General features: G+C 47.3%; 1 protein-coding gene across 1 annotated transcript; it reads left to right on the top strand.

The window, feature by feature from the left end:
* Window positions 1–14965: 14965 nt before the first annotated feature.
* Window positions 14966–20331, top strand: LOC101761359 (potassium transporter 24). Its single transcript, XM_004965147.4, has 9 exons — window positions 14966–15578; window positions 15701–16169; window positions 16269–16322; window positions 16467–16727; window positions 16825–16877; window positions 18125–18248; window positions 18370–18624; window positions 18759–19165; window positions 19325–20331. Exons 1-9 carry the CDS (start codon window positions 15504–15506, stop codon window positions 19958–19960), a joined length of 2334 nt encoding a protein of 777 aa, XP_004965204.1. The 5' UTR covers window positions 14966–15503; the 3' UTR covers window positions 19961–20331.
* The last annotated feature ends 7372 nt before the right edge of the window (window positions 20332–27703 follow it).

Raw genomic sequence — 27703 nt, 5'->3', positions numbered from 1 at the left:
TCAGATTATGGCACCTTGATGTAACCCTATTTAATAGCACATGACCAATATCATCACAAGCACTTTTTCAGTATTGAGCATAGTTTTTTTTGGTACGTCACAATAACTCACTAAACTGAAAATATAAAGATGAAAGGTTTTTGTCCGCACAAATTACAATAAGCTCAAGCTTAAAAATCACACCTGGATCTCAAGAACTGCTTTTCCCGTGCGATTGGGCTGGCTCCCTGCATCAAGAATCAGATTTTTGGCCTTGTGGCACTGCAAAAGACAATGTTTCAGCATACACAGCATTATTTAGGTATGCAGATCTAGCTATAAAATGCATTATTTAGGTATGCAGATCTAGCTATAAAATGCATTATTTAGGTATGCAAATCTAGCTATAAAATGCGTATTATACGACATGATGATAATTGAAATCTAATACATAACCTCATCAAACACTGAGAGACCGTCAAACTCGTGGCCTCACCATTGAACCGATTGCTGTAAACGGGACCGGCCTAGGTACCGTGGAGTCGCCGCCGCCCGCCGCGGGGGAGTCGCCGCCGCCCGCCGCGGGGGAGTCGCCGCCGCCCGCCGCGGGGGAGTCGCCGCCCGCCGCGGGGGAGTCGCCGCCGCCCGCCGCGGGGGAGTCGCCCCCGCCCGCCGCGGGGGAGTCGCCGCCGCCCGCCGGGGGGGAGTCGACGCCCGCCGCGGGGGAGTCGCCGCCGCCCGCCGCGGGGGAGTCGCCACCGCCCGAGTCGCCAACCCTAGATGAGCCTGCGACCGGCGAGCGAATGGAAATGAAGAGGCCAAGTCGCGAGCTGACTAAATTTGAAATGAGGATGAATAAAAATAAATAAGATTAAAATTAATAAAGATTTCATTTCATCTATTACATCATTGCCATTTTACATCTTTCCAAAAAAACCCTTATACTGCCTATACAACTCATGCATACTACATATACTACAGCTTATGGTTTTAGTAGTATACAATTAATCTCAACCGTTGGATCCTTACATACGAGTCCTTTTCTAACAGTAGTATAGGGTAGTATTGTCCATGGTAAAGGAGCTCTAATTAAAAGTCACTGATAGTCAAAGTTTTGCCCGATCTTTATCTAAAACGCCAACTGTTAGTGACCAGATTGTAAAAAGGGTCATTGATAGTCAAAGGTTTGCCCGATCTTTATCTAAAACGTCAACTGTTATTGACCAGATTGTAATAAGTCATTGATAGTTCACATAATGCTACTACGTAGGTCTCCTCATGACTGTGGCAAGAGTAATTTGCTCCGTATAGCTATTCCGTTCCAAGTTGAAAAAGCTGGTGTAGAAGCACAGGTCAGTCAGCAAGACATGAACCACAGGTAAGATGAGATGGCTGGCTGGGCGCCATGTTCAGGCTCTTTTGCTTCCTCTGTTCTATCGAACAGAGCTTTCACGGGTTTGCATATTTAAACAGGAGGATAACCATAACAAATAGAATGCGGTGGCATAATCACATGAGCTATCCAGCTTTCGAGGACTAGAAAATTTGCATCTTGTCGTTGAATCATGTTGCTGCACCTAACCATTTGTTAATGTCCAGGCATGAAGCGCAAGCAATACTTAAGGAGAGACATCGATCTGGATGTGCCGAGACCGACATAGATTGTTTCCAGCTTTCTGTATATACTTGTTCTCCTTTCGTAATCTGAAGAGATTATGGAGCAGGATAAAGAAAGGATTGGGACGCAAAAATGTGTCCCATGCTGCCATTGTGACATTCCCGGGTTAGGTGTTGACTGAAGTGGTTTGCACCAAACACATTCGCCTGTATATAAGTAGAGCAATGCAAGTCTCTAACAGCAGTTGAGTACACAGCAACTCGATCTTCTCTCTCTCCCTACCTCATCTCTCTGTGTGTTAATAATATGGATGGAAAGTGCCTTAAGAGCTTGGCCATAGTGGCAGTCATGATCTTTCTAGTTGCAGCACCACCGATCCAAGTCGAGGCCGCCAAGCAAGCTTGCTGCCCTAACGTGGCTGCAAGAGCTTGCTATGCGCCCTGCTCACCGTTTGTGATCAAGGAGACGTGTGCCATCTTTTGTGATTGCCTCATTAGAGACAAGGGCCAATGCCCGCCTGATCATAGTTGGTGACCCTTCTTCCCGGATTTGGTAAACGGAATTTATCGACATTGACTCTTGTTGTTTAACTCACTTGAACTTGGTTTATGTTTCTTTTTTGCTTTTGATTTTAACTCGACTTCAGTAGTTATTGTCTTCTATTGTTTTTTGTTAGGAATGATGTGGACTGAGAAAGAATTTACTATAGACATATGTATCACAAAAAAATCAGGGTTGGTGAATCCTAAATTAAGCAATAGATATAAAAATCTAAGGGAGACTAAAATTGTGTAAACCTTGGCAAATTAAGGCAGGAACATTGTTGGTAGAACATGTAATATAGTGGTGTTAAATTTTCAGCAGCTGAGATAAGAAGATCTGTAAGTGACTGAAAGGTATATTTTCTGTTGATTACTCTGCAACCTGCGAAATGACCACCTGTAGAAAAACATGTTACTGTTGCGTCACATTTCTTTTCCTGTGGTTTATAACATAAGCTGTATTTTACTCAGGTGCTGGTAGCGAGACTGCATACCGTGTAACAATGGTCTTGAAGCTTCACTGTTACCTGCGTTGTCCATTGGAGCACCCCGGGTTGTCAAGTGTATCGTCCTTTGTGTTCCTTTTTGTTTCCAATGTAACGATCTTGTGGGGTCAATATGCCACTTTACAGTTCAGTTTTATCATTGTCGTCAATGGATTAAAGATTATGGGTTCATTATTGTCTTTCCTTTCACTTTTGCAGTGTTTCATATTGTGCTGATTTCACTACGACAAGAAAATGCCGGTATTTAGAAGGAAAACAATCTAAGTATATACTAGTACAGAAACATCTGTACGTGATTCACTTGACACATTAATACGGATGTGATGAGTAATAAATTAGATGACCCATCATTTAATCTTGATGTAAATCCACCGGTTTGAAACTGGCTAGATACGTACACTGCCAAAGGTGATACTGTCTCCAAAACCACCTGAGCCTAACGATTGGTTGTCATCCAAATTAAAGTCACAATTAACAACACGACCCAGCTGTTGGTTGTTTATTTTTATCATCCAATGCTGAAAAAGGATCACTACATGCAGACACAGAGAGACGATCGAAGGCCAACTTCTTGTGGCCTTTTCAGATCCAAGTTGTGAAATTGTCGCAGAACGATCAAATATTAAATTGAACAGAATCATACCCTTAATCAATTAGTAAACGGCACTTGGTTGTCCCGTGCCATTAGCGTGGCAACTAAACAAACGCCTAGTCTTTGTGAGCCACATTATCAACAGCACAAAAGACTAAGTAGCACTGGTAGAGAAGAGACTTTCCATCTAATGTTTTTTTTTCCGATTGTTTTTGGATCTTGAGTCCCGGGGTCAAAAATGAACCATCGACGGAGAGCTTTAGTCCCGGTTGGAAGCGGGTGGAGGCGGGTGGCGGCGGAGCGGAGGTGGGTAGAGGCGGGCGGAGACGGACAGAGATAGGTGGAGGCGGGCGAGGGCGGGCGGAGCGGCGCGGCAGCACCGTCGGCCCACTTTTTTTATTTTTTTTAACCTTTTCAGTCCCGATTGTAATACCAATCGGAACTAAAGGTGGTCTAAAGAGGGGGACCTTTTGTCCTGAATGATTAGTCCCGGTTGGTCCTTCGGGAGCTATGTGGCTTACCAACCGGGACTAAATGTGAGTTTTACACCAGTATAGGCTAACGGGAGTGTTGCCCTGAACAGGAAAACTAATGTCAAGGTTGTTATGATTTTCTTACTATAACATCATTATGGTGTTGTGATACAAGTCATCATGTTAACAGTCGTATAAAACTTGGTTATGACAATGGCCAAATAAAGAGAAAATTCCTTATTCGATACTGCGTGCACGGTTTTCTGACAGATAGTTTTCGTGTCCATGATGCATTTCACGATATATTGCTTCATTTTTCTTTCTTCTTGTATATGCGGCAAGACCTAAGTAGAGCCTTTTTTTAGAAAAATAAGAGAGCACCTAATTAGCCTCCCAACAACATAGGAAATTGAAACACATGCATGACAGCCAAAGGCCACGACCTTTCAATTCACCTCTCTGCTGCTTGACGGTAACAAAGGACGAACGGGCAATGTTGAAACTGTGTGATCGCGTCGAACACAACACTGACCACAGTGCCAGGTGGTTAGGCCAGTGTTAATGCACAGTTTCATTATACAGTTACCAAGACTTCGAATTTGGTAACTGGATCTAGTGAGTGTCAGGCCATTCTCAGTGTAGGTTTCATTCTCATTAAAAGTACCATGTCAGCATTTTTGATGATGTGGCAAGGTGTTAATAAAGAGAGATGTGAAATTAGTTTCATGGAGATGAAACCCTATATACACAGTTTCCTAGATAGTATGTATCTTGTATGTAATCTTGGAAACAACAAATAATGAAATTGTGCATTGTGTGAAGCTATTATTTCACCTATGAATTAAAAGGCAACTTGCCTACGTGCCATCTTTGAAAATATAACTATGAAATGGCCATTGAGAATGGCCTCAGGCTAATCCTGGTAGGAGTTTCATATAGATTTCATGCACTTTAAATATGGTAACACATGAGCATATGTGATGACATGGTACTGTAATTATAAAGAGAGAAGGGGAATGAGTTTCATCAGGATGGAATTGGGTATGCACTGTTTCCAAGACTATAAAACTTGACGAAACTAGCATTGGAGGCTAGAGAATTTCATTTCATCCGACCATATCCAATCATATACCTTGCAACTAAATTGTATACGCAGCCTATGAAATCGTGAAATGAAATATTGCATTGGGGGGATCAGTTTCGTTCGTTAACACAAACATATTTTTGTGACATGTCACTTTTGAAAACCGCGAGATAAAACTTCCCACTGGGAATAGCCTCATGGGGATGAAACTACTCTCACATCTGATGAAACTGTCCTTTCTCTCTTCTCAGAATGGGCTTGTCAAGTCAGTAAAATTGCTGATGTGATATATAATTTAATGCTCGTTAAACTACTACTGTAATAAGATTGACCTTAGTCGGACAAATACAGGGCCGAAGACAACCTGCGGTACCGTGCGTCTCCACTCTCCACGATCGCCGGCCTAAGCAGTCAGGAATCGGGCCATGGCGCCACACGCCGACGCGGGGGTCACGGTTTTCTTCTGCGTGTGTTCGCTCCTCCACAGCTACCTGATTTTTGACCATGCCGGCGGCCGCCTGACGCGGCTTCTTGAGGGACGTGTGATTGATGGGCTGGCCCAGTGTGGAATCGGGCCGGTGTGCTGTGGTGCGGTCCACGGCTTACTTCTTCGTGGAACATTTTGAGCGCCGGCGAAGAAAGAAGGGCCGGGAAGAACGGACGTGGCCCAATGGCAGCCCGGAACGTGAAGGAAGCCCATCCGCCTTGCGGATGGCGTAGATCCACGTGGTTCCGCGGCCGGGCGTAGTACGAACCTGCACGAACGGCCACATCGTGACGAGCACGTGCCGGCATGCGCATCGTGTGTTTTCATGAGTATTTTTAGCTCTCTTTTTATATACTCCTAATCTCCTACTATACTGTGCAGGCAAAGCATATATTGTCGTGTGTCCTGCTCGGTCTCTGCTCGTAACTAGTGCAAAAGGAAAAACCGCAAGAACGACCACACTCTGCCCCATGTGGGAAAACAAACGGGAGGACGGTGTCGACGACGAAATGAAGACCAATTTCACCCTCGAGTTTGCGGATTTGTCAAAAAACGTAAGGAAGAGGATTTTCAAAAAATCTCAAAATTCAAGCTAAATTCGTGAGGAATTTAAGAGGGAATCACAGCATAGATGCTCACAAGGATCCTAGCAACAATTTTTCCAAACAAACCTCACAGGATTGGAGCTCAAACGCGAAGAACGAAAAATCTCAGAAAATAGCTCTGAAAATACTGAAAAAGAAAAATGGGAGAAACAAAAGATTTAGGAATTTGACACACAAATTCGACTAAATCACGCGGACAACATCTTTACAAGATGAGGACAAGTCTCCTCCCTTCATCCACCCACTAAGATGAAGAAATCAAGAGAAAAGAACAACCACCCTCTCATTTCCCTCTCTCCTCTCTCTAAGCACTTGGCTAGCCTCTAAGCAAATGAATTAGGATTTTCTCAAGAGGTGCTGAACCAACCAGCCATCCACCCATATATATATTTCATGGCAGATGACGAAACTACCCTACAGTTACAACTAAAATAACCGCCCATGCAGGAGCATTTTGGTCCAGTTTTTTTAGACGTATCGGACGGACACGCCGCCTTTATGACTTTGCTTCGCCTCGACGCAAGCTTCGCGATGATGCCATGTGCTCTCCTTCTCGAAGCTCCGGCTGCACCGGGCTCGCCCCCGATTTTGAGATCCCAAACCTGGAAATCTGCTTGAGTGGTGGTTTTGAGGCCCAAACCACCCAAACCGTCCATCTCCGCTTGGCCACCACACAACCTCCTCGATGTCGACACCTGTCCGGCCTCTACCGAGCCTCCTGCTCGACTCGACCGACGTCGTCTTCATCCCATCATGTTCTTTTGCCCTTCCGTGCACCATGTAGACCGCCCATAACTCCACCCGGACTCCATAGGTTAAAGTCTACTCACGCTCATCCTTCACCGCCCTTGGTCCATCGGCATGAACCTTTCACTTGACCTTCATTGCACGCCGTCGGCCGCTATGTCGCATCCTACACCTGCACATTACAAACCAAGAGCAACATCAAACTACACAATATTGTCAATCACTCATCATCCAAGAGTGACCATTGGTGCTCACGAAATAAACCCATCTCTCAAAGCGCACGCAAAGTTCTGGCCGGCTACACACGTAGTACGAGCCTACTTTTGCCGGTACGTACGTGACAGCAGCCAGAGGCTTCTGTTTGAACTTTGAACATGTGGTGCTGGTACGTGGTCACCGATGTGTACGTCTGTGTCCGAATCACCGGCGCCTCATCACGTCATGATCACCAAAAGTGTTGTCCTACTTGGACTCGTTCTCTGCGCGCGGCGGCATCCATGCCATGCACCGCGTGTTGCATGCACGATAGACGGATAGAGTACGTAACAAAGCTCCGGGCAGCATCATCGTTAGGTACTTAGGTTTATCTCGGTTACGTGCTAGTTCCGGCCCGGATCCACGATCCTATATGTGTTTGCACTTTGCAGTTTTCGTGGCGCTGAGTGTGCCACCGATCGTGCTCTTTCCTTGCTTGGATGGACCGCTATCCATATCGTTCAGCCAAGCGTACGACCACCATTTTTTTTTTACCACAAGTGAGGTTTTAATTTGATTCATGCACCACAGCACCAGCGTTTTACGTCGCAATGTTAGTTTTGCGCGCGAGCGCTCCCAGCGCTTCCAGCGATCAACGCGCGCGGGACACGATCATCCAAACATTTTTTTCCTTTCATTTCACTTTCTCTTTTTTTCCCTGTACTTAACATATCCACTTTATTTCCGTATACTACAATCAAATATATGTGTTTAACTAGAAAAAATTATGTATACAAAATTATGTTCAATAAGTTGTGTGTACAAGTTTTCGAAGACATTGAATAGAGAAATTATAACATATATAAGTTATTTTTTAAAGTTATATTAGTACAATTACGTGGGACAAGTTGTATGATAATTTTGTCCGGTAAAAAGTTATGCTTCGAAAAAAATTATGCAAGAAAGTTACCATGATAACTTTGTCTACTAAAATTGTGTCAAAAATTATATAAAAAAAGTTATGATCAGAATTTTTTTCCTTAAAATATTATACGCAAAAGTTACGTACATAGGTCCATACTTCAAAAAATGAGAAGCCGCGGGACTGAAATCTTTTAAAAAAGGAAAGTCGCTGGTTGGTCGGAATCGATCGCTGATTTCCATCCGGCGAGCGCGCGCTGATTAGATGCACCCATTTTACGTCGTCGCGCGCACGTTGCTAGGCATATGCATGGGAACCAGGTGATGAGATGAAATGATAAATTCAATAATTGGATGAGCTCCGCCTGCTGCTTAATCCTGCTGGATCCAGACCAGGTCTGAGATTTTTTGACGAAATACCGGGTCTGAGCTTGATTTTCACGATCGCTATATGGGCCGAGGAGGATAAAGATTCAACTGGATCGCTGTCGCGCGAGCAGTACAGCCGGCCGGCAGCGCGTCACGTCAGTCAAGTACGATGAATCGTGCAAATATCAGGACACGGTCGGATCGAACCAAGCAAAAAGGATGCTGCCGGAGTGCCGGTCCCGATTTGTTTCAGGCTCGCGGAAAAAGGTAGTAACCAAAGAAAAAGGATTCTTTTGCAGGGAAAAAAAAGTAAGAAAAGGGAGATTTTTCGCCATTGCAGACACGTACGAATCGGATGATTTGCCGTTGAGTTCGTTCGCTCTTTGCCTTTACGTTCCTGGCCTCACAGTTTCTGTATTTGGTCTCTACCTTATTTGGATCCAGGGACTAAAGTACATTGATGCATATGAACAAAGATGATAATACTCCTAATCGATGCACGAAACTTATTTTTGCTCAGTTTACTGTGTGTAACCATCTGTTGTGAAGATGAAAACATCCCAGGACGCTATGCCCGGCGTCAAGGTACGGTGGCCGGTCGCGTCAAGGCAGCCATGGGCTTCCAGCAGAGCCCGACGCTATTGCAGCTGCCTGGATCCGCGGTGGTGGGAGCGGGCTAGCCGGAGACGCTGCGGCGGAGCCCAGCCACGCCCATGCCTTCCTCCTCCTCGTCCGCGCGCAAGGTGCAGGCACCGCCGCCATTGCAACTGCTTGGATTTGCGGCGGCGGGAGCGGGCCAGCCGGAGATGTCGCGGTGGAGCCCGGCCACGCCCAGGCCTTCCTCCTTCTCATCCGCGCGCAAGGCACCGGTGTTGCAGCTGCCTGGATTCGCGGCGGCGGGAGCAGGCTAGCTGGGGCGGAGGTCCTCTGGCTTGCCAGCGCCGTCAGGATCGGGGTCCAAGGTGAGGCCGTTCGCGTGCTACTTCCCATGCTCGTCGGCGCAGGTGCAGCCGGTGCGCACGGCGTCCGAGCCCAATGAGCTCGTCCGCCTCGTCGAGGAGCTGCAGGAGTGGGAGTCGCAGCTGCGGACCGAACTCGTCCCATGGCTGCCTTGACGCGGCGTGGGGAGGAGCGGGGGTGGTGGTGCCGGCGTGGGGAGGAGAGGGGGCGGTGGCGGCGGGAGGAGGGGAAGGGTGGGTTAGGGATGGGAGGGTGTGGTGGCGGCAATAAATGAGGAGCAGGGGTGTCCTCCAAGCCTTTTAGTCCACTCCAAGCCTTTTAGTCCACTTTAGTCCACCCCCAATGAACTAGAGGATTAAAGGGTTTAGTCCATATTTTAGTTCACATGTTTGGCACTTTAGGAACTACTAGCATAAATGTCCGTGTGTTGCTACGGTTTCTTACCTGCTCCCAAGTTGTCATCCGCTAACTCCTAGTTCACTTGCTTCACTTCCTAATCTGGGTTAGGATGTTTCATAATATTTGTATAATAATAATAATGAGCGGACAACTCCTTTGAATTCTACATGGCCTATTTGAACGATGGAATCTCAATTTTTATACATATGTAATGTGTTCTACATCTGGTTCAAACATGCATTAAAACTTCTGCTAAGATTCAGTACTAATGTAACTCCTGTCTTAGCTTTTATAAATATGCAAGTTATTATGAACATAAGAGATTGTCCACGAAACTTTCAACCTACAAAAAGAAAAAATTGCAAGACTAAAATAAATGCTCAGTCCTTGATTATAATATGCTCAACAATTCATCGCTGAGTGTATACACCCTGACATCATGGCCTACTTGCTCGTCATCCACGCATTGGTTCCCAGTTGTGAATTGCCCTCCTGTTGATGCAGCAGTGGGTAGTGGAGCTTCTTACTGAGGCCGAAGCGGCAACCCTTCTAGCAGGTGGCGGTGAGTGTTGCTGACGAAGACGACATTAGTTAGCACTGCCTCTGGTTGAGGACTATTGCTGGGCATGCAAGCCAATCCACATTGGTGGGTGGTGGCATACATCACTATGGCCATGCGAGATCTGCTATACGTCATGGGGGCTCCTTCACCACTATGCTATGCCTGTGATGCCTCCCCCGCTAGGATTAGATTCAGGTTCCAGCAAAGGGTGACGGCGATGCGACGCGCCACCACTGCAGGGAGTCCCACCGCCACTGCGGGGAAAGCCGCTAGTCCGCCCTCGTCGGAAGCCGTGGCACCCCCATCCCCCACATGCGGTAGCGTAACACCAGGACCACCCCTCGGGCCCGGCACCGGCCATGCCTGCGCCGGCTGTGCTGTTCCGCCAGGCGCTCGACTGCTACTTCGTCCCCGCCCTCGCGCTCAGCGGCCATTACGAAAAAGTTGAGGGACTTTTTTTGCAAATCATCAACGAACCACGACTGTTTAACTCCTAGGACTGTGGGTGGATTACGAAAAAGTTGAGGAACTTTTTTGCAAAATAACCACGACGGTTGGAAGAAACAACCGTACTTTAATATTATTAGGTACATATAAAAGGGGTAAAATGGTCAAAATGGATGGATTAAAGTTTAATCAGGCACAAGTTTTGCTGAGTTTAATATTCACTGTTGGGACGCTTGCATCTTGATCCAGAACAATCAGACCTAGCCTTAAGATTTTTCGAATGGGGTAATTATATTAATAAGTTGACAATACGTCCCCAAATTAGAAACAGGAAACCTGAAGATTACGGAAAACGATATACCATCTTCCGGAGTCTTATTCGTTGGTGGCCTTTGTCAGCGTACGTGGTGCTCTGCATAATTAGAGCTATTGACGCCAGAGTGCAAATCCTTGTGCTCAAACCGTCAACCAACGCCAAAAAGGTCATAGTTAGTACCGGGCTCTTTACATGTGACCTCAGACTACTCGCCTCCTATATACACATGTAATTCAATCATCCGAAGAGCATATCTTGCTTTTTCTTTTATTTTTTTTATAAAAAAGACGGTTCCTAACATAGTATGGCACACAAACTCTCCCCTCATGCGTTCAATTGCAGCCTGCAGGCAAGTATCTTTGCGCCTTAAGATACGGAGAAGAGAGCTCAGAATTCCGGCAGCCGTTAGAAACCTGCGTGCACATACAGGGATTCTTGGACCGATCGATACGGTAGACGTTGACCTGCGGCCAGCCAGCGCCAGCCCAGCCGACGACGTGACGGAAGCCGAGAATTCTTCTTCTTGCCTCACACGGGGCCCGCCAGAGACAGCGACGTTTACATTCCTCGCCAGAATAAACTAACAACGGGAAAGATTTCAGTAGTAAATTAAGTTGAGCTCGACACTCATTTCGATCAGAAATATTTTGTATCCGGCCTCTTGATGAGAGAATTGTTGCATCAGGATGACACATTGCACCCCTGTAATTTTCACGAGTGGTTGCTGAAGTTATTAACTAGTACTATTTGTTGATACGATGGCTGAAAGTGCGTTTGACTCTTTTTTGGTAAATTAAATATCGTAAGACGTTAGGCCGGAATTAATGAAAGAGGGGAAACCGAATGAAAATTTTGCCTGCTATAGATGGAAAATGGGTGCTCGCGTGTACGTTAGGCCGCCACGGATATGAGCTGATTCTAAATTCTATACCACTGCGGGCTAATCATGACGTGGATAGGTCATGTTAGAATTAGGCTTCAACCATGCATAATAAGTCATGGCAAAAGGATTACTTGTTACGTACAGCATCCGGTCCAATCTCAAGCTTGATCATATATGCATTTTTAAATATGAAAATAGTATTATCAGGAGCTCACTCGCAAAAGATATATGAGGTGTCATGCCAAGAATATTTTTCTTTAATTTAGCTCCAAGATCTATGGCCGTTGGAATGTTGGATGCAAATTTAACGGTGGAGGCCTTTTGTTCGGTCCTTTTTACACTTGGGTCCCCCAAAAAAAATAGGTAGGAAGAGCTTTACCATTAGAAGGTGGGAAAAAAACAACCATACAATTCGACCTGACTTAAGCACAACCACCTAAAACAAGAAGACCACTACTACTATAAGTACCAAATAATCCTTGAGAAAGAAAGAAAAACAACACGACTATAGAAGGGTCCTGCATTGCACGCAGAATCATTACATATTTTTGTACACCTAGAGAATAGGATGCATGGAAGTATTATGCCGGGGCGAACTCAGAAAGATACCATAAGAGGAAAGTGTAGCTAAGTTTTTTAATATTAATTTACATGGTGAAAATCCGTATAATCATTGGGTATGAGTAGTGGGGGCGCAAGCCCCCCTTATCCCCTTTCATTTTAGTGTAAACTGCTTTCTAAACTTTATGAGGCATTTTGGGTGAAATCATTTTCTTTTGACCATTTGACAGGGTTTTAAAAAAATTGGTGGTGGACAAGACATTAGCTAAACTTTTGGTAAATTAAATACCGTACGACGCAACCTGGGATTAATGAAAGAGGAAAAACCAAATGAAATTTTTGCTTGCTGTAAATTGGAAAATGGGTGCTCGTGTGTACGTTAGGCCACGGATCTCCACGGATAAGAGCTGATAAATTCTATACCGCTGGGGGCTAATCATGACGTGGATAGGTAAGAGAATCGGTCGTGTTAGAAATAGGCTTCAACCATGCATGATAAGTCATGGCAGAAAGATCTTGTTACGGCATCCGATCCAATCTCAAGCTGGGCCATATATGTATTTTTAAATATGAAAATAGTATTATCAGGAGCTCACTGGCAAAGGATATAGGAGGTGTCATGCCAAGCATATTTTTCTTTAATTTAGCACCAAGTATTAAGGTGATATGCTAATAGTAGGTCTCGCAATGTAGTTGAAGATCCATGGCCGTTGGATACAAATTCAACGGTGGAGGCCCTTTCTTCAGTCCTCTTTACACCTAGTTTTTTTAAAAGGCTGAAAGAGCTTTACCGTAGAAAGGTGAAAACAACAACAACCATACTTAAGCACAACCACCAAAAAGAGAAAGACCACTAATACTACTATGAGTGCCAAATAACCCTTGAGAAAGAAAGAAAAACAACTACGCAATAGAAGGAGCGTTGCACGCATGTGTACCTAGAGAATAGGATGTGTAGAAGTATTAGACGAATGAACTCAGCGAACCCATAAAGATGTCATAAGGGAAGTGGAAGCTAAGTTTTTTAATATTAATTTACATGATCAAAACCTGTATAATCAACTTTAGCTAGGGATTAAGTTTAGCCAGCTAAAATTTAGTTGGTGGGATCTAAGTAGAAGTAAATTTGGATGGAAAACCCTGGTATCCTACCAAACAGAGCGTGCATTTCGCAATCGAGAGAGCCTCTCCACAGTCCTAGCAAAAACGGGCCGTTTACTTTGGCACCGCCTCCCACGTCATGGCGTCCCCGGCGGCAGCGACAGTAGGCGCCAGGAAATCCCGTGAAAATGAACCGGACGCACCTTATCGGCCAGCCACGCCTCCCAATCCGCAATATTTTTAGTCCCGGAGCCGCATCGGATGCCACTCGCAGCAGACATCCGGACACGTACCTAAGACCTAACAAAATCCCAGAGCCGATGCCGCTGACGCGGCCACACCTTCCCCACGGGAGCCGTCTCGTATCTCTCTATCTCCGTCCGTCTCGTCTCGCTGCCCTCGAGGCGTATTTCTCTGACGCTCCCGTCGCTGTCTCGCCCTACGCGCGACGGGCTTCCACGAACGCCGGTGCACGTCTCCCGCGCGCGCGCGCCTCTGCCCTCTTGACGCGTTCTCACCTGTCACCAGCCGTGTGTGTAACGCAAGCAAGCCTTGGAGATCGACGCCTGTTCTGTTCTCTGGCGAGTGACGTCGATCCCGGCCGGCAAAATCTCTTCTGGTTTTTAATCCGCCGTGGACTTTTGATGTAGCAGTGAAAAGGGACGGACTGATCGACTGACTTCAGGGGCTCCAGGGTGTTCAACTTTTAACACCCGTCACATTGGATGTTTGGATGCTAAGGGGGTGTTTGGGAAACACTTGTTACAGTTTAACACCTGTCACATCGGATGTTTGGATGCTAATTAGGAGTACTAAACATAAGCTAATTACAAAACTAATTGCACAGATGGAGTATAATTCGCGAGACGAATCTATTAAGCCTAATTAGTCCATGATTTGACAATGTGGTGCTACAGTAACCATTTGCTAATGGTGGATTAATTAGGCTTAATAGATTCGTCTCGCGAATTAGCACAAGGTTCTGCAATTAGTTTTATAATTAGCTCATGTTTAGTCCTCCTAACTAGCATCCGAACATCCGATGTGACACTGTTAAAGTTTAGCACCTCGTATCCAAACAGCCCCTAATTAGAATATTAAACATAGGCTAATTACAAAATTAATTGTACAGATGGAGTGTAATTCGCGAGACGAATCTATTAAGCTTAATTAGTCCATGATTTGACAATGTGGTGCTACCGTAACCATTTGCTAATGATGGATTAATTAGGCTTAATAGATTCGTCTCGCGAATTAGCACAAGGTTCTGCAATTAGTTTTATAATTAGCTCATGTTTAGTCCTCCTAATTAGCATCCGAATATTCGATGTGAAGTTTAGCACCTCATGTCTAATACCTTTCGAAATAGGTATGTATCGCATGTAAGCACCGAGAAGTTGCCCGGGCAGTTACCGGGCATTTTACCGTGGTGACTTTTTTACAGACAGATGACGATGGTTTCCCATTCTCTTTCCTTTCCGGAATGCCTGATCACGTTCCGACCAGAAAGGAAGTGTTTGGGAAAGGCCGCTTATCTTTTTGGCGGTGATAGTCGCAGCCGGAGATCCATCGATCCCACCACCCAAACGAGCAACCGCAGATCAACTTGGCTCTCTCTGTGATACGGCGGCCATACCTGAATACCTGCTGCTGCTGATACCTGACCCACTCTGTCTCTCCGCATCCGCAAGCTTTGATGTCTCCACCTGCTGACCTCTGCAGCTATAAGTAGCGGCGCAGGCCTCCCAATTGTAAAAAGATTGAAAAGGGGACCGGGGCAGGAGCAGGATTGCAGTACAAGCCAGTTTTTGCCTTTCCAATTCCTGGTCTTTTCTTCGTCGTCCTTCTTCTTCTTGTCCTGGTCTGCTTCTGGGATTTGGATTTGGATTTCCTACTGCAAATTCCTGCTTGCTTCGTGCCGTTGCTTCAGCTACAATTGAAGAGAGCGAGGGCGAGAGATCTGTTGGTAGTTGTGGTTCAGTTGTTCCAGGAAGCCGCTGATTGTCCCTGCTTGTCCTCTTCACAAGTCAAGTCCAAAGCCGGGAGAAATCTTCGCCGGGATACTCGCCTCTCACCGCTCTCGATTCCGCGAGCGGCGCGGCGAGCCTCCGCGCGTGCATGGGCGCGGGAAAGGCGGCACCTTGCTCGCGCGCAGTATGGTGACGCGCGCGCTAGAGGGCGGGCCCATGGATGCGGAGAGCGGCCGCGGCGCCGCGGGTGCGCGCAAGAAGGTGAGTCAGCGAGCCCGGCCGCCTTTTTCTCTTCCCCACTCCGATCCCGTCCCAAAGATTCGATTTCCCTTTTGTTTTGTGGTGGTGGTTTGATGGAGTTCTCTTGGTGGTGGGAATTGCAGTCATGGCGGTCGGAGCTGGTGCTGGCCTACCAGAGCCTCGGGGTCGTGTACGGCGAGGTCGTCACGTCGCCGCTCTACGTGTACAGGAGCGCCTTCGCCGGCGGCGATATCGAGCACTCGGAGGGCAACGAGGAGATCTACGGCGTCCTCTCTCTCGTCTTCTGGACGCTCACCCTCGTCACCCTCCTCAAGTACGTGCTCGTCGTGCTGCGCGCCGACGACGACGGCGAGGGCGGGACCTTCGCGCTCTACTCCCTCATATGCCGCCAGGTCGGCGCGGGGCTCCTCCCTGGCGGCGACGGCGACGATGACCTCAAGGAGCAGCGCAACGGCGCGGCGCCGCCGCCCGCGTCGAGCGTTCGCAAGGCGCTGCAGCAGCGCAGGGGGCTGCAGTGGCTGCTCCTGCTGTTCGCCCTGCTCGGGACGTCCATGGTCATCGGCGACGGCGTGCTCACCCCTGCTGTCTCTGGTCGGCGGTCGCACCTCCCCTTCTAGCCTGAATTGTTACTGTTCATCGATCCGTATCAAGAGTCATGAGTCTGACCTGTGCTTCTTGCTCTCTTTTCAGTGTTCTCGGCGGTTTCGGGGATCAAGCTGTCAATGGTCAACGAACAGCACCAATGTAGGTCGATTTGTTGCTCAATACAGTTGCTCGATTGTCCAACTGCTAGTTCTAATTTAGCAGATTCTAGTTTCTGCATGGATTGTGACCATTGTGATGTATGTTTCTGAACAGTGGATCCCATTGTGTCATGTTGATTTGCAGATGTTCTGCTTCCAGTAACATGTGTGATACTGGTAGGCTTGTTCGCATTGCAGCACTTTGGCACGCACAGGGTCGGATTTCTCTTTGCGCCTATTGTCTGCCTGTGGCTTCTCTGCATCAGCATCATAGGCGTCTACAACATCGTCTTTTGGAATCCCCATGTCTATAAAGCCCTTTCACCATACTACTCGTACAGATTTCTGCAGAAGGCGCAAGTTGGAGGATGGATGTCACTGGGTGGGATCCTTTTATGTGTAACTGGTAAGGAAAGAAGATGGTCCATTGAACACCTGTTCGACTATGCCACTTTGCATAAATGATGATGGTAATTTGACCCTTGCAAAACTGTTGAAATTAGGTTCTGAAGCTATGTATGCAGACCTTGGACATTTCTCACAGTCGTCAATCAAGGTATGCAATGTGTCTTATAACATCAATCATACTACAAGATTATCTGTACATTTGAATTAGCAGCTTTCAATTTCTATCCTTTATTACATTTTTGAACCAAATATAGAGGCACTGCATTGTAGGCACAAAGTTCCTGACTTTTGCTGTCCGCATTTCATAATAAATGGAAAATAGTCATTAAGTCCATGGAACTTGTGTTGGACAAAGTTGATGAATTCAGAGCTGGAACAAAAGAATATGTATACTGGATAATGTACTGTGTCCAGGACTCCGGGGGATATTTAGGTAGTCTTTGACTGGAAACTTACAAAGAAAGAATATTGGAGTTCACTGGAATTACTTACATGACTTGTTCTCAAAGGAGGCAGAGCGTCTAGCATCTGATCTGTCTCAAGCTCTCAGCAGAACAGCTTGTATGGCTTATATTATTAGTCAATTCGTTGTATTCCCAAGCTACAAATCCTGGAAACTGCCTTATGAACTAGGCTGCCTTAAACAGGTTTTAAATCAAAGCATGGCTTGTAGGTTCTAATCCAAAACTTCTATATGTAAGACAACCAAGGGAGAGTGTGCTGGATGCAACCTGACAGGATATGCTACAGTTTCTTGCCATATCTGATAAGGAACAGTGCACTTCTCAATTAAGAGATTAGATGGAATCACACTGATGCTAACTGCTGGTTTGGGTAATTTGGTGGTGCAGATAGTTCTTCAACATATATTCTGCCTGAATATTCTACAATGCTAATTAGTAATACAGCTACTTAGGTGTTGCTTTTTGAGGAACCAGTGCGAAAAAACTCTTTTGTATGAAATCATACTTCACTGGAAGAGTCCGTGAAAACAAAATTCAACAAATTTTATTACTAATTTGTACCAAAAGTTTTATTCAACACCTCTTGAAACATAAGAAAAAAAACCTTGCTTGAACAAAGTTCAACCTAATTTTTCTTTGTCAATTATTTTATGATGTTCACCTATTACCTTCATGTAGGTGTCAGAATATTTGAGTGTCTGTTCTCTGACATTTATGGTTTATATATGAACACACATGTCATCTTTACACTGAGATTCGCTACAACTTGTATGATCTTCCAGTTTAGAATTATTCAGTATATCACATCATAATTGTTTGTTATATTCATCGTTATAATTCAGGGCTTGTGACGTGCCACCTTCCATTTCTAACTATCACCCGCCAAGTTTTATTTAGTCTAAATTCTGTAATACTCTCTTTCTTTCAACAGTTAGCTTTCACAGCGGTGGTTTATCCATCACTCGTACTAGCCTATATGGGACAAGCTGCTTACATTTCACAGCATCACAGTTTTGAGAAGAACCATCATATTGGATTTTATGTATCAGTTCCTGGTACTCTCTCTGTGTCTTTTTACACTCATGGAAAACACATTCTCAGTTATCCCTATCTTGGATAAATAATTTTTTTCCCTGTCTTTGCTGTTTCCTGATGCAATAATTAATCTCCTTCTAGAAAAAATCAGATGGCCTGTTCTGGTGATTGCAATACTTGCAGCTGTAGTTGGGAGCCAAGCAGTTATTACTGGCACATTCTCGGTTATCAAACAATGTTGTTCCTTTAATTGCTTTCCAAGGGTGAAGATTGTGCATACATCCTCCACAGTACACGGCCAAATATACATTCCAGAGATCAATTGGATTTTAATGGTACTGTGCTTGGCTGTTACTATTGGCTTCAGAGATACAAAGCACATGGCAAATGCACAAGGTAAGAGTATGAAATTTCACTAACAGACATTTAAATTCCTCAGGAATAGCGAAATCATGAGACTTTCAGTTATTTATGTAACTTCAAATGTATTGAATATTAACTCCATGAGTTCAATCTTTTTTCGGTTTCAGGGTTGGCAGTTATAACAGTTATGATCGTCACTACTTGCTTGATGTCACTCGTCATTGTCCTTTGCTGGAATAAGAATGTTGTACTTGCTCTTGCCTTCCTTCTTTTCTTTGGTGCAATCGAAGCCATCTACTTCTCAGCGTCCCTTGTGAAGTTCCACGAAGGAGCTTGGGTACCTATAATTCTTTCCTTCATTTTCTTGATGATCATGTGCGTATGGCATTATGGCACTGCAAAGAAGTACGAGTTTGATGTGGATAACAAGGTGTCAATAAGTTGGCTCTTGAATCTAGGCCCTTCATTGGGTATTGTTCGTGTCAGAGGCATTGGCCTCATACATACAGAGCTTATGTCTGGGATTCCTGCTATTTTCTCCCACTTTGTCACCAACCTTCCTGCATTTCATCAGGTATCTTCTCATACTTTTTTGTGTTGTTTTGAGTAGCATTTTTCTAGTATCCAAGTTATAGCATTTTTTTTTGTACTACTGAATAATTTCGTACTGAACCAATGCATGCATCTCTCTATTTAATTACTGTAATAATCAATCATGTTTCTCTTTTGTTAGGTTCTGGTCTTCCTATGCATTAAATCAGTGTCTGTACCACATGTCCAACCCGAGGAGCGATTTTTGGTTGGCCGCATTGGCCTGAAACAATACAGGCTATACAGGGTAGTCGTTCGATACGGGTACCGGGATGTGCAACAGGACAGCCTAGAGTTTGAGAAGGCCCTAGTGAGCAGCATTGCAGAGTTCATCCGCTCTGGGGATTCCGACCAAAATGGTTATCTGGATGGTTCAGACAGTCCCTACGAGAGGTTGTCTGTCATCAGCAAAGGCCTACCATTTCAGGAGGAGGACGGTGAGCCTGACGGATCACCCGAATCATCCACTCGTAAGGAAACAAACCTGAAACTAGTATTATCCAAGTCGAGAAGGGTGAGGTTTGTGCTCCCAGAAAATGTGCAGATCAACAGCGAGGTGCATAGCGAACTGCAGGAGCTGACTGAGGCAAGGGAGACAGGCATGTCCTTCATTATGGGGCGCTCGTATATGAAGGCAAAGAGTGGGTCTAGCCTGATCAAGCGGATTGCCATAAACTTCATCTACGAGTTCCTGACGAGGAATAGCCGAGGCCCTGCCTACGCGGCTAACGTGCCTCATGTTTCCACCCTTGAGGTAGGGATGGTTTGCCAAGTCTGATGATAGTGACTATCAGCATGCCAAGTTGTATAGAGCTAGGTTGCTAGAAATAGTTCATCTTCATATACCTGTATATATACATCCTAACAAAAGTGATAGATGGTTGGTGAAGCAGGGTATTATTGTGGCCTGCAGGTGCAGATCTTGGATACGTGAAGTGTGCATAGTTTTTTCTTCATATTCTTGTAGAGTTCTTCCTTGCTCTGGTTTTTTCAACTGCCGTTGTCGTTGTTGGTGTTAGCTATGGTGACAGAGAACAATGCAGGAAGGAGAGAATTTTGTGTACCTGAATTGGGGACCAATTAATTGTACATCTGTACTGTATCAGAATCAGAATCTGAATAAATTGAAGCTGAATTTGTGAATCTGAATCCAATTTCTGAGAGGAGACTGACAGTTGCCACTGGTCACCATCACAATGATATAAGCATACTCTGGCTATCTCAATATTCTTGAGATTGGTTTTGCTATAGCATAACAAGAGAAAAAAAAAGTGAGACAAAACAAATCCCATGGTTAAAGTGGTACACTCAATTTGCTTGCCAAAGTGCTTCTATGCTCTTTTAAGAAAGCAAGCACATATAATATTACTGATAGAGATAAGTAAGTTTTGTGCCTACTAACCTTTCATCTTTTCCTTTACTTTTATGTAGCATAAATTTGTTTTTTTAGGAGAAATGTAGCATAAATTTGTTGCTAGCCTGTATCATATCCGCCCACTGGTAGATCTTGAAGACGCATTATCTTGTACTGTGCTTCCTCTAATTGCAAATACTATTAAACATTGAATTTATAATCCAGTCTAATCAAAACCATTTTTCTACGAGCAACACTTCCTTAATGTTTTCTTACTCTCACTCTGTGACGGCCTTCGACTAGCTCTTTTGCCTGTTCATTCCAATCCCTGCTTTGGGCCCGGGTGAATGAAGATCACTGGCCACACGCACATCCGGAAGCATTTCATCATGCCGGAGGCCCACCAATGCAACAGCGCGCGTGCCCCGAGAAGCGGCACACGTCAACCAATCACATCTTAAAGGTGATGGTTGGCGGGGCTGATGGCTGATGTGAGTGTGATCTGATCCTCTACACTGTAATCCCCTTATCGTTTTTTTTACTTCAGGTTGCATATCTAGGAAACCAAAGAAAAGGGGTCCAGCTCCCCCATCCCAAATTCCTATTCATTTTAATTTTTCTAGATACATAGTTTTTATTACGTATCTAGAAGATTCAAAATAAATAGTAATTTGGAACGATGGAGTACACCCGATTCATGAGTGAGAATGAGATCATCCTAATTCTGTTTTTCTCCTTCCAAATTGGCTAGAAACTCTTGCGTTCATTGAAGAAGAAAATTGTCACTCGATTTGGTTTTACTGCTCTAGGACTTGAAATTTGGTATATCATCCCTGGCACTAAGCTGCTGGGGATTTCGTGGTTTCAAGTTCAATTCGTGCAATTATTCTTGTTGTCGCGTGCTCCCCTAGATCAAGTCAAACTATAAGCTTTTGGAAAGCAAAATCAAAGACCAACTTTCAGCCTTTGAAGGATCTCTGGTTGGCCAAAATCGCAAGACAAGGATAAGAAGGGTATATATCCAAACTTTGAGAAAAGGAGGAGCCTCATTGGCCGGTCAAGCTCTGAACGAATTAAGAATGAGCTAGCCAAACAGTAGAAGCATGGGTACGTCCCTATGATCTTTTGACTTGCAGATTTCATAATCTAGTGATGATCAGTTGGCATGCTGGTGAAGGCATGAGAAAAGGAGTTGTCAAGGAGAGCAATAAATAAGCTTCTTTGTCCATGGATCCCAGGAAGAAGAACCTGGATGCATGTCACATGAATGCTATAAGTAAAGGGTTGAGCAAGAGATTAAATAAAGGAGGTGACTAGGTGGAGGGGCTCTCCGGATAGCCATCCGCCGATAGCCCCCGCAGCACCACCGTCCAAGCCCAACCTTATCCACAGGAAAAAAAATGGACGTGTCTCTCGCCTCCATCGCCCGATCCTCCCCTGCCGCTGCCACCCTCCACCTCACTGGTGTCGCCTCCCAACCTCCCCTGCTCCTCTTCCCTCCCCTCCCCATACTTCTTCTCCATCCAGATATGCGGAGACGGACCACGACGTCGTCTTCCTCCTCTCCGGTGAGTGTCCCCGCCATCATCTTCCTCCTCTCCGGTGCCCCCTCCCTTCTAGCCACCGCCGGCCTCCACCACCGCCCATGGCCGGCGACAACCTTGCCGCCGTGCCGTCCGCCCGCCTCCCGCCGCGGCCCCCTTCCCCGTCCTTCCTAACCACTACGGTGGCTTGACCCCACCGCCATCCCGACCCACCGGTTGTCCACCATTGCCCGGTCGGCGGCGCCATCGCCGTTTGGCCTCACCACCCACACCCCGCCACCTCCGCCAGGCCGGCCGCCTCCCACGGCCATCCCTTTAAGGCGCCGGCCATGGAAGCTCCCCCCACCCCCCACCCCACAACCCAAACCCGAACACCCTTAACCCTAATCTGGCAGTCTTCTTCTCCAATTCCGACCTCACGTGCTGATGTAATGGAGAGAGGAGATGAAGAGAGCTTCCAGATGTATGTTAGATACTAATTCCTCCCGTGCTCTCAACGAAGTATTAAGTAACAAGAGGGCTCTAGCTTTTGCGTTAAATAAATGGTTCATGCATGCATGGACACGCGTCGTCCGCATGAATCTTGAGACACTACGCAGCATGTTTGCTGATGTATTATCTAAGAAACATTTCCCGTGCAGCTACAAATGAGAGGACAACATTTATATGCAACATAAAATTTTGACAAATTTTCTCTTAAGAATCTATCGATAGATAAATAGCAAATCTCAAGAAACATTTTCCATGTAGCTGCAGCATTACCTATACAGAACTACTGGACACATTTGAACTTTTTAAACAAGAGTCTACCTACCGGAGTGACTGATTACAAGAAGAAGCGAACAATTCAGAAATGTTTCATGCGTTGGAGCAGCGAGCCCAGATCTATGTCATGCACGCACTGGCTCCACGTTCTGGGTTTACAGTCCCTGCACCTGCGAAACTTGAGAGCCTTCTTCGTCACCAAGTTGAGCTGCGCAAGCCCCCCAAACTTCTTCGTCGAGAAGAGCACGGTGCCGCTCCTCTCCCCAATCCCCTCGAGCGTGATCGTCCCGTGCACCACGTCCCAGCCGGCAGCCGGGAGCTGCCTGGCGATCGCCTCCCTGCCGACCACCGCCCGCCGGCTCCACCGCGAGCCCTCGCCGGAGAGCGTCCACACCGTGATCGCGTCGAGCTCCGCCGCCACCATGCCCAGCCGCCTCCCGTCCCCGGCGGCGTGCAGCAGGAGACGCCGATCTCTCTCGTAATATCTGGCATCACAGGGATCATCTCTTATCCTGCTAAGGCAGGCCTGTGGCAGCTCCACCTTCGTAGCCCGTGCCGTGTCGGCGTGCAGGGCGAGGACGATTCTGTCGCCGAGGGTGTACGCCTCGGGCCGCCGGAAGCAGAGCCAGTGCACGGTGCGCCCGACGGCGGCGGCGGCGCAGGGCATGAGCCTCCGGCCGAAGATCCAGGGGTGCGCCGGGGCAGGGTGGACGGCGCGGGCGGCGCCCCACTCGCCGGACTTTGACGAGAAGGTCTAGGTCTGCCGGTGCATGTCCATGGCGATCACCTCGAAGCCGACGTCGCCGGCGGTAGTAAGCAAGGCGGCGTAGTCCTTAGTTTTGATGTTGTGACCGCTGTAGTATTTGAGGGCCGGTTGAGGAAGTGAGGCGACGACATGGCCGGCGAAGGTGTCGCAGACGCATAGGTTGAGTCGACTGGTGAGGTAAACTCCGTACCGTAGCCGGGTTACCCTTTCCTCATGGACGTCCCGGCGGAGGAGGAGTAGCCCGTCCGGTGAGGACTCGGGCAGCCACTCGGAGTCCAGGAAGATGCCGGCGTCGAGGCGGAGGTGAGGGGAGGTCACGGCGACGGCGCCGTCGAGCCGGTAGGAGACTCCCAGGAGGAGGGCGGGGTCGAAGCCGCCGTTGGCGGCGGAGCGGAGGGCGAGGAAGCGGCGGAAGACCGGGTCGAGGATGGCGCTGCGGAGGGGCTTGGACGTGGCGGCGCAGCGCAGGACGGTCGCGGCGTCTGAGCGCGCGGCGATCTCGAGCAGGAGGTCGGAGGGAAGGGATTGCCACGGCGGCGGTGGATCGACGGCGGGCGTCCCGTCGCTGGGGCTGCGCTCGGTGGACATGGCCGGTGGTTTGCTCGTGTGATTCGTGAGGTATACGCCGGTGCATGGACTACGCCTGCACGCGCTGGACTCGTGGATGGCAACGGGCACATTGCCCACGTGGAGAGAGTTTATGGACTCGCGCTCGCGAGGCAAACTCTTTATTCGTGCCTGCACCCGCCGCCATCACAGGCAAGAAGTTGTGCCAGCGCCCGTCACCCGCGGGTATAGTCTACCCGCGGACACACCTGTGCCTGCCAGGCATCGAGCGGCGGAGGCCGCGAAGTAGGGGAGCTGGGCGTTGGCAAAGCGGCCTCGTGGCGGGCGGCAGAGTGGTGGGGAGGTGGCGGCGGGGAGCGAGGGTGGGTGGCGGGGAGGTGGCAATGGCCACCTAGACGCGTGGTGTGCAGGGTGTAGGCGTGCGGCTGGGCCTGGGAGGATTGGGAATGAAGAAGGAATCCTAGAAATCACTTATATAGTTGTATAGGGGTCTACATGTCAGGCACTATGTTGCGGGTTCGTGGGCACGGGCAAGATATTTGTATGCCGGCTAATTTTTTGCCTGTGGGCACAAACTCAAACCTGCACCATGCCCGTAGGTACAAAATAGAACCCGTATACTCGCTATACAGGATTTTTGCCCGCAGGCACGCGGGTGATTAGCTGGACTTGTCACGTAGGAGATGATTCCAGTGGTTTCCATGACATATCCATCTCGTGAATTACTTGGACACCTATGTGAGGTGAGAGAAGTAGAGTAAGGGCTCCTTTGGCTAAGGCTGGATGAAAAGCTCGTGGCTCGGTAGCTCGCTCGACTCGGTTCATTAGTGGCTCGGCTCGTGGGAATTCTTCACGAGTCGAGCTTAGCTTCTAGCTCCTTAGAGATAAGGAGCTGGCTCGCGAGCCAAATGAGCCCGCACGCAACATAAGCATCCAACAGACAACAAGCACCCCAGTGATGGAGCAAGCAGCCCAATATTCAAGTCCCCAACCGACCCTGATGACTCCACCCGGCCATACATTCCCTTTCCGCTCTCCTCCCATCGGTTCTCAATGTACAAAATAGTGGGCTATAACGACGCTATAGCGGTTGATGCTAGCTGTCGCTACAACAGTGTTGTACTAATTAGCAAGCTATATTGACGCTATAGTGGGCTATAGCGGAGCTATAGCGGTTGAGCACAGCTCTACGCTAAATTCCATAGCCCACTATTTTGTACATTGGTCCTCCTACCTCTCGTGCCGCCAGAAGCGAAGGTCACCACGGTCCCGCGGCGTCGCTGCCGCTGCTCAGGCGCCTCCACGGCTCAACTCCCTCCGCCTCCCCTGGCTCCTCCCCAAGCCACCACGCGCGCCGGCCGTGACCAATCACATACCTGGCTCCCCATGGTACTCCGACACAGGATGTAGTCCCCATGCGACTACCTCCCTTGTGGGCTGCCGGCTGTAGCCCCACCGGTCATGGAGGACGAGATCCAGATGCAAGAGATACTACGGGCGTGATTGGTTGTAGTTTGCTCCCCGGTTCAAGATGCTCAGGCTGTGCAGGACCGAAGCAACCAAGCTGAGCTTGTACAAGTGGTCGTGTTTAGCTGTCTTGCTTGATCATCCTGTATAAGGCGAGTTCTTGTTTTGATTCATGCAAGTACCAAAGCTCTAGGTGACTAACACATGGGATCTTGCACCATGCGTGCACCAAGCCATCCCGACTCGCGAGGGAAGCTCAGACTTCACGTATGAGAGGAACCAGGACAGAAGGGATCAAGTGAATGGGAGGGCGCAGGGAAAACATACAAGCAAAGCAACCAAACAAGCGGTCAACGCACCATTCTGTACTGGATGACGGATCGGACGGCCTCGTCTGGCCAACCAATCACGCCCTACCTGCACCTCCAAGTCACGAATGGAGGAGGAATTGCATGGAGAAGAAGTCACGGTGGCCGCGGTCGACGTTCTGCAGGCTCCGCAGCCGCAAATCGGCCAACGCATGAAATGGTTCCGTCAGCATCCAAAATACAAGTACTTATTTATATTAGATTTTGCTTGACGGCTGGATCTATAGGATGTATAGCTACAACAAACTTGATATCAGCTTTTTTTTGTTTGATTTAAGTCTGGAAGTGATGTATCGCTATTGTTCTTGTACGTTTAATGTTCATACAAGCTGGCTCGAGCTGACAAACGAGTCGAGCCAAGCTGGATCTCTAGCTCGCTCGCTGAGCCGAGCTAGCTTGTTATCTTAACGAGACAGCTCGAGCTGAGCCGAGCCGGCTCGATATCCACCCCTACCTTTGGCTGGGCTCTTTGGGATTCCGGATCCTGCACTGCTATAGCCCTAAGGAGTCGGAGCCGGTGGAGCCCCAATTTGTCACTCCACCAGCTCCTTGTAGGTTTGTGAGAGGAGGAAGAGGTGAGAGAAAAATAGTTTCCGTGAACAGTGTTGCTTGTGTCACATGGAGCTGGAGCCGGTAGGAGCTGCGCCAAAGGGAGCCTAAGAATAACTCACTCATCGAGCTTTCCACCAATCTTGCGTGGCAGCAATAAGTGGAGGGAAGACAAGAAGGCTTCTTCTACTGAATTTCATTTCTTTTTTCATAAAAAAAATCGTAATTCCAACGAAGTCTGTGTTACCGGCTGAGTTAGATTCTTCTTGTTGAACTGGGACATTTCCCTGGGACATTTCCCGAGATTAGAACTCCCCAATTCTTAGATTCGGGAATAAGGAAATTCGAGGATACACCACGATAGAAAAAATAATTACTACTCATCAACAAATTAACGAAAAATGGATTCTATAATCTTGAAATGCGGATTTGAAGTCCAATTAGTCTATTTCATTTAGAGAAAAAAGCTATGTCCTCTTTCGCTAGAAACACTACAACAATAGAATAGAAGAACACGAGCCTGGTTGGCGCAAACAAATTCTAGTTTTGGAAATATATTAAGAAGAAGACTCTTCAAATAATCTTATCACCACAGCCCCTCCTTAGTCCTTACCCAAGTGTCCAGCCCGAGTCGAGACAACACGATTTGACTTTCGATAAAGATGCGCTCAACTAGCATGCTGGTGGCCCCTGGCAGGGGCAGAGTTAGAAAACTTAAAATTTTCACGGAGATGGCCTTGTAGTGGGGCCTTGCCCCTGCGCCCCCGCCGCCTCCGCCACTGGCCCTTGGAACGAAGAGGGCTGCTGGTTGTTACAGGAGGCAGTTAGGGAAGAACGAGAGAGCTTCGGTAAAGAGGTAGGTTCGGCCCATGGGATCCGATCGACTGTGCAGCAGATCCATCTCGGAGGGAGTTCGATGTGTTGGATATCAAAGCATCAGACATTCAGAACTGTATCTTTGGGTTGATGCAACTTTCCTCTCCTCCTTAATACTACTATACCACATCACCCTACAATCCTACTCCATCATGTATTCATTATATTTGCAACACTGATTTGGCCATGACTAAAAAAGGACATGAAAGCCAGCTTATTAGGATTGCATTTAAATTGCAGATGTTTCTTGGGTCGTTGGCCTTTA

The sequence above is a fragment of the Setaria italica genome, chromosome IV (assembly GCF_000263155.2).
Source record: "Setaria italica strain Yugu1 chromosome IV, Setaria_italica_v2.0, whole genome shotgun sequence".
In the NCBI taxonomy this organism is placed as follows: domain Eukaryota; kingdom Viridiplantae; phylum Streptophyta; class Magnoliopsida; order Poales; family Poaceae; genus Setaria; species Setaria italica.
The sequence above is the reverse complement of the archived record's forward strand: the minus strand, read 5'-3'. Positions and strand labels throughout refer to the sequence as shown.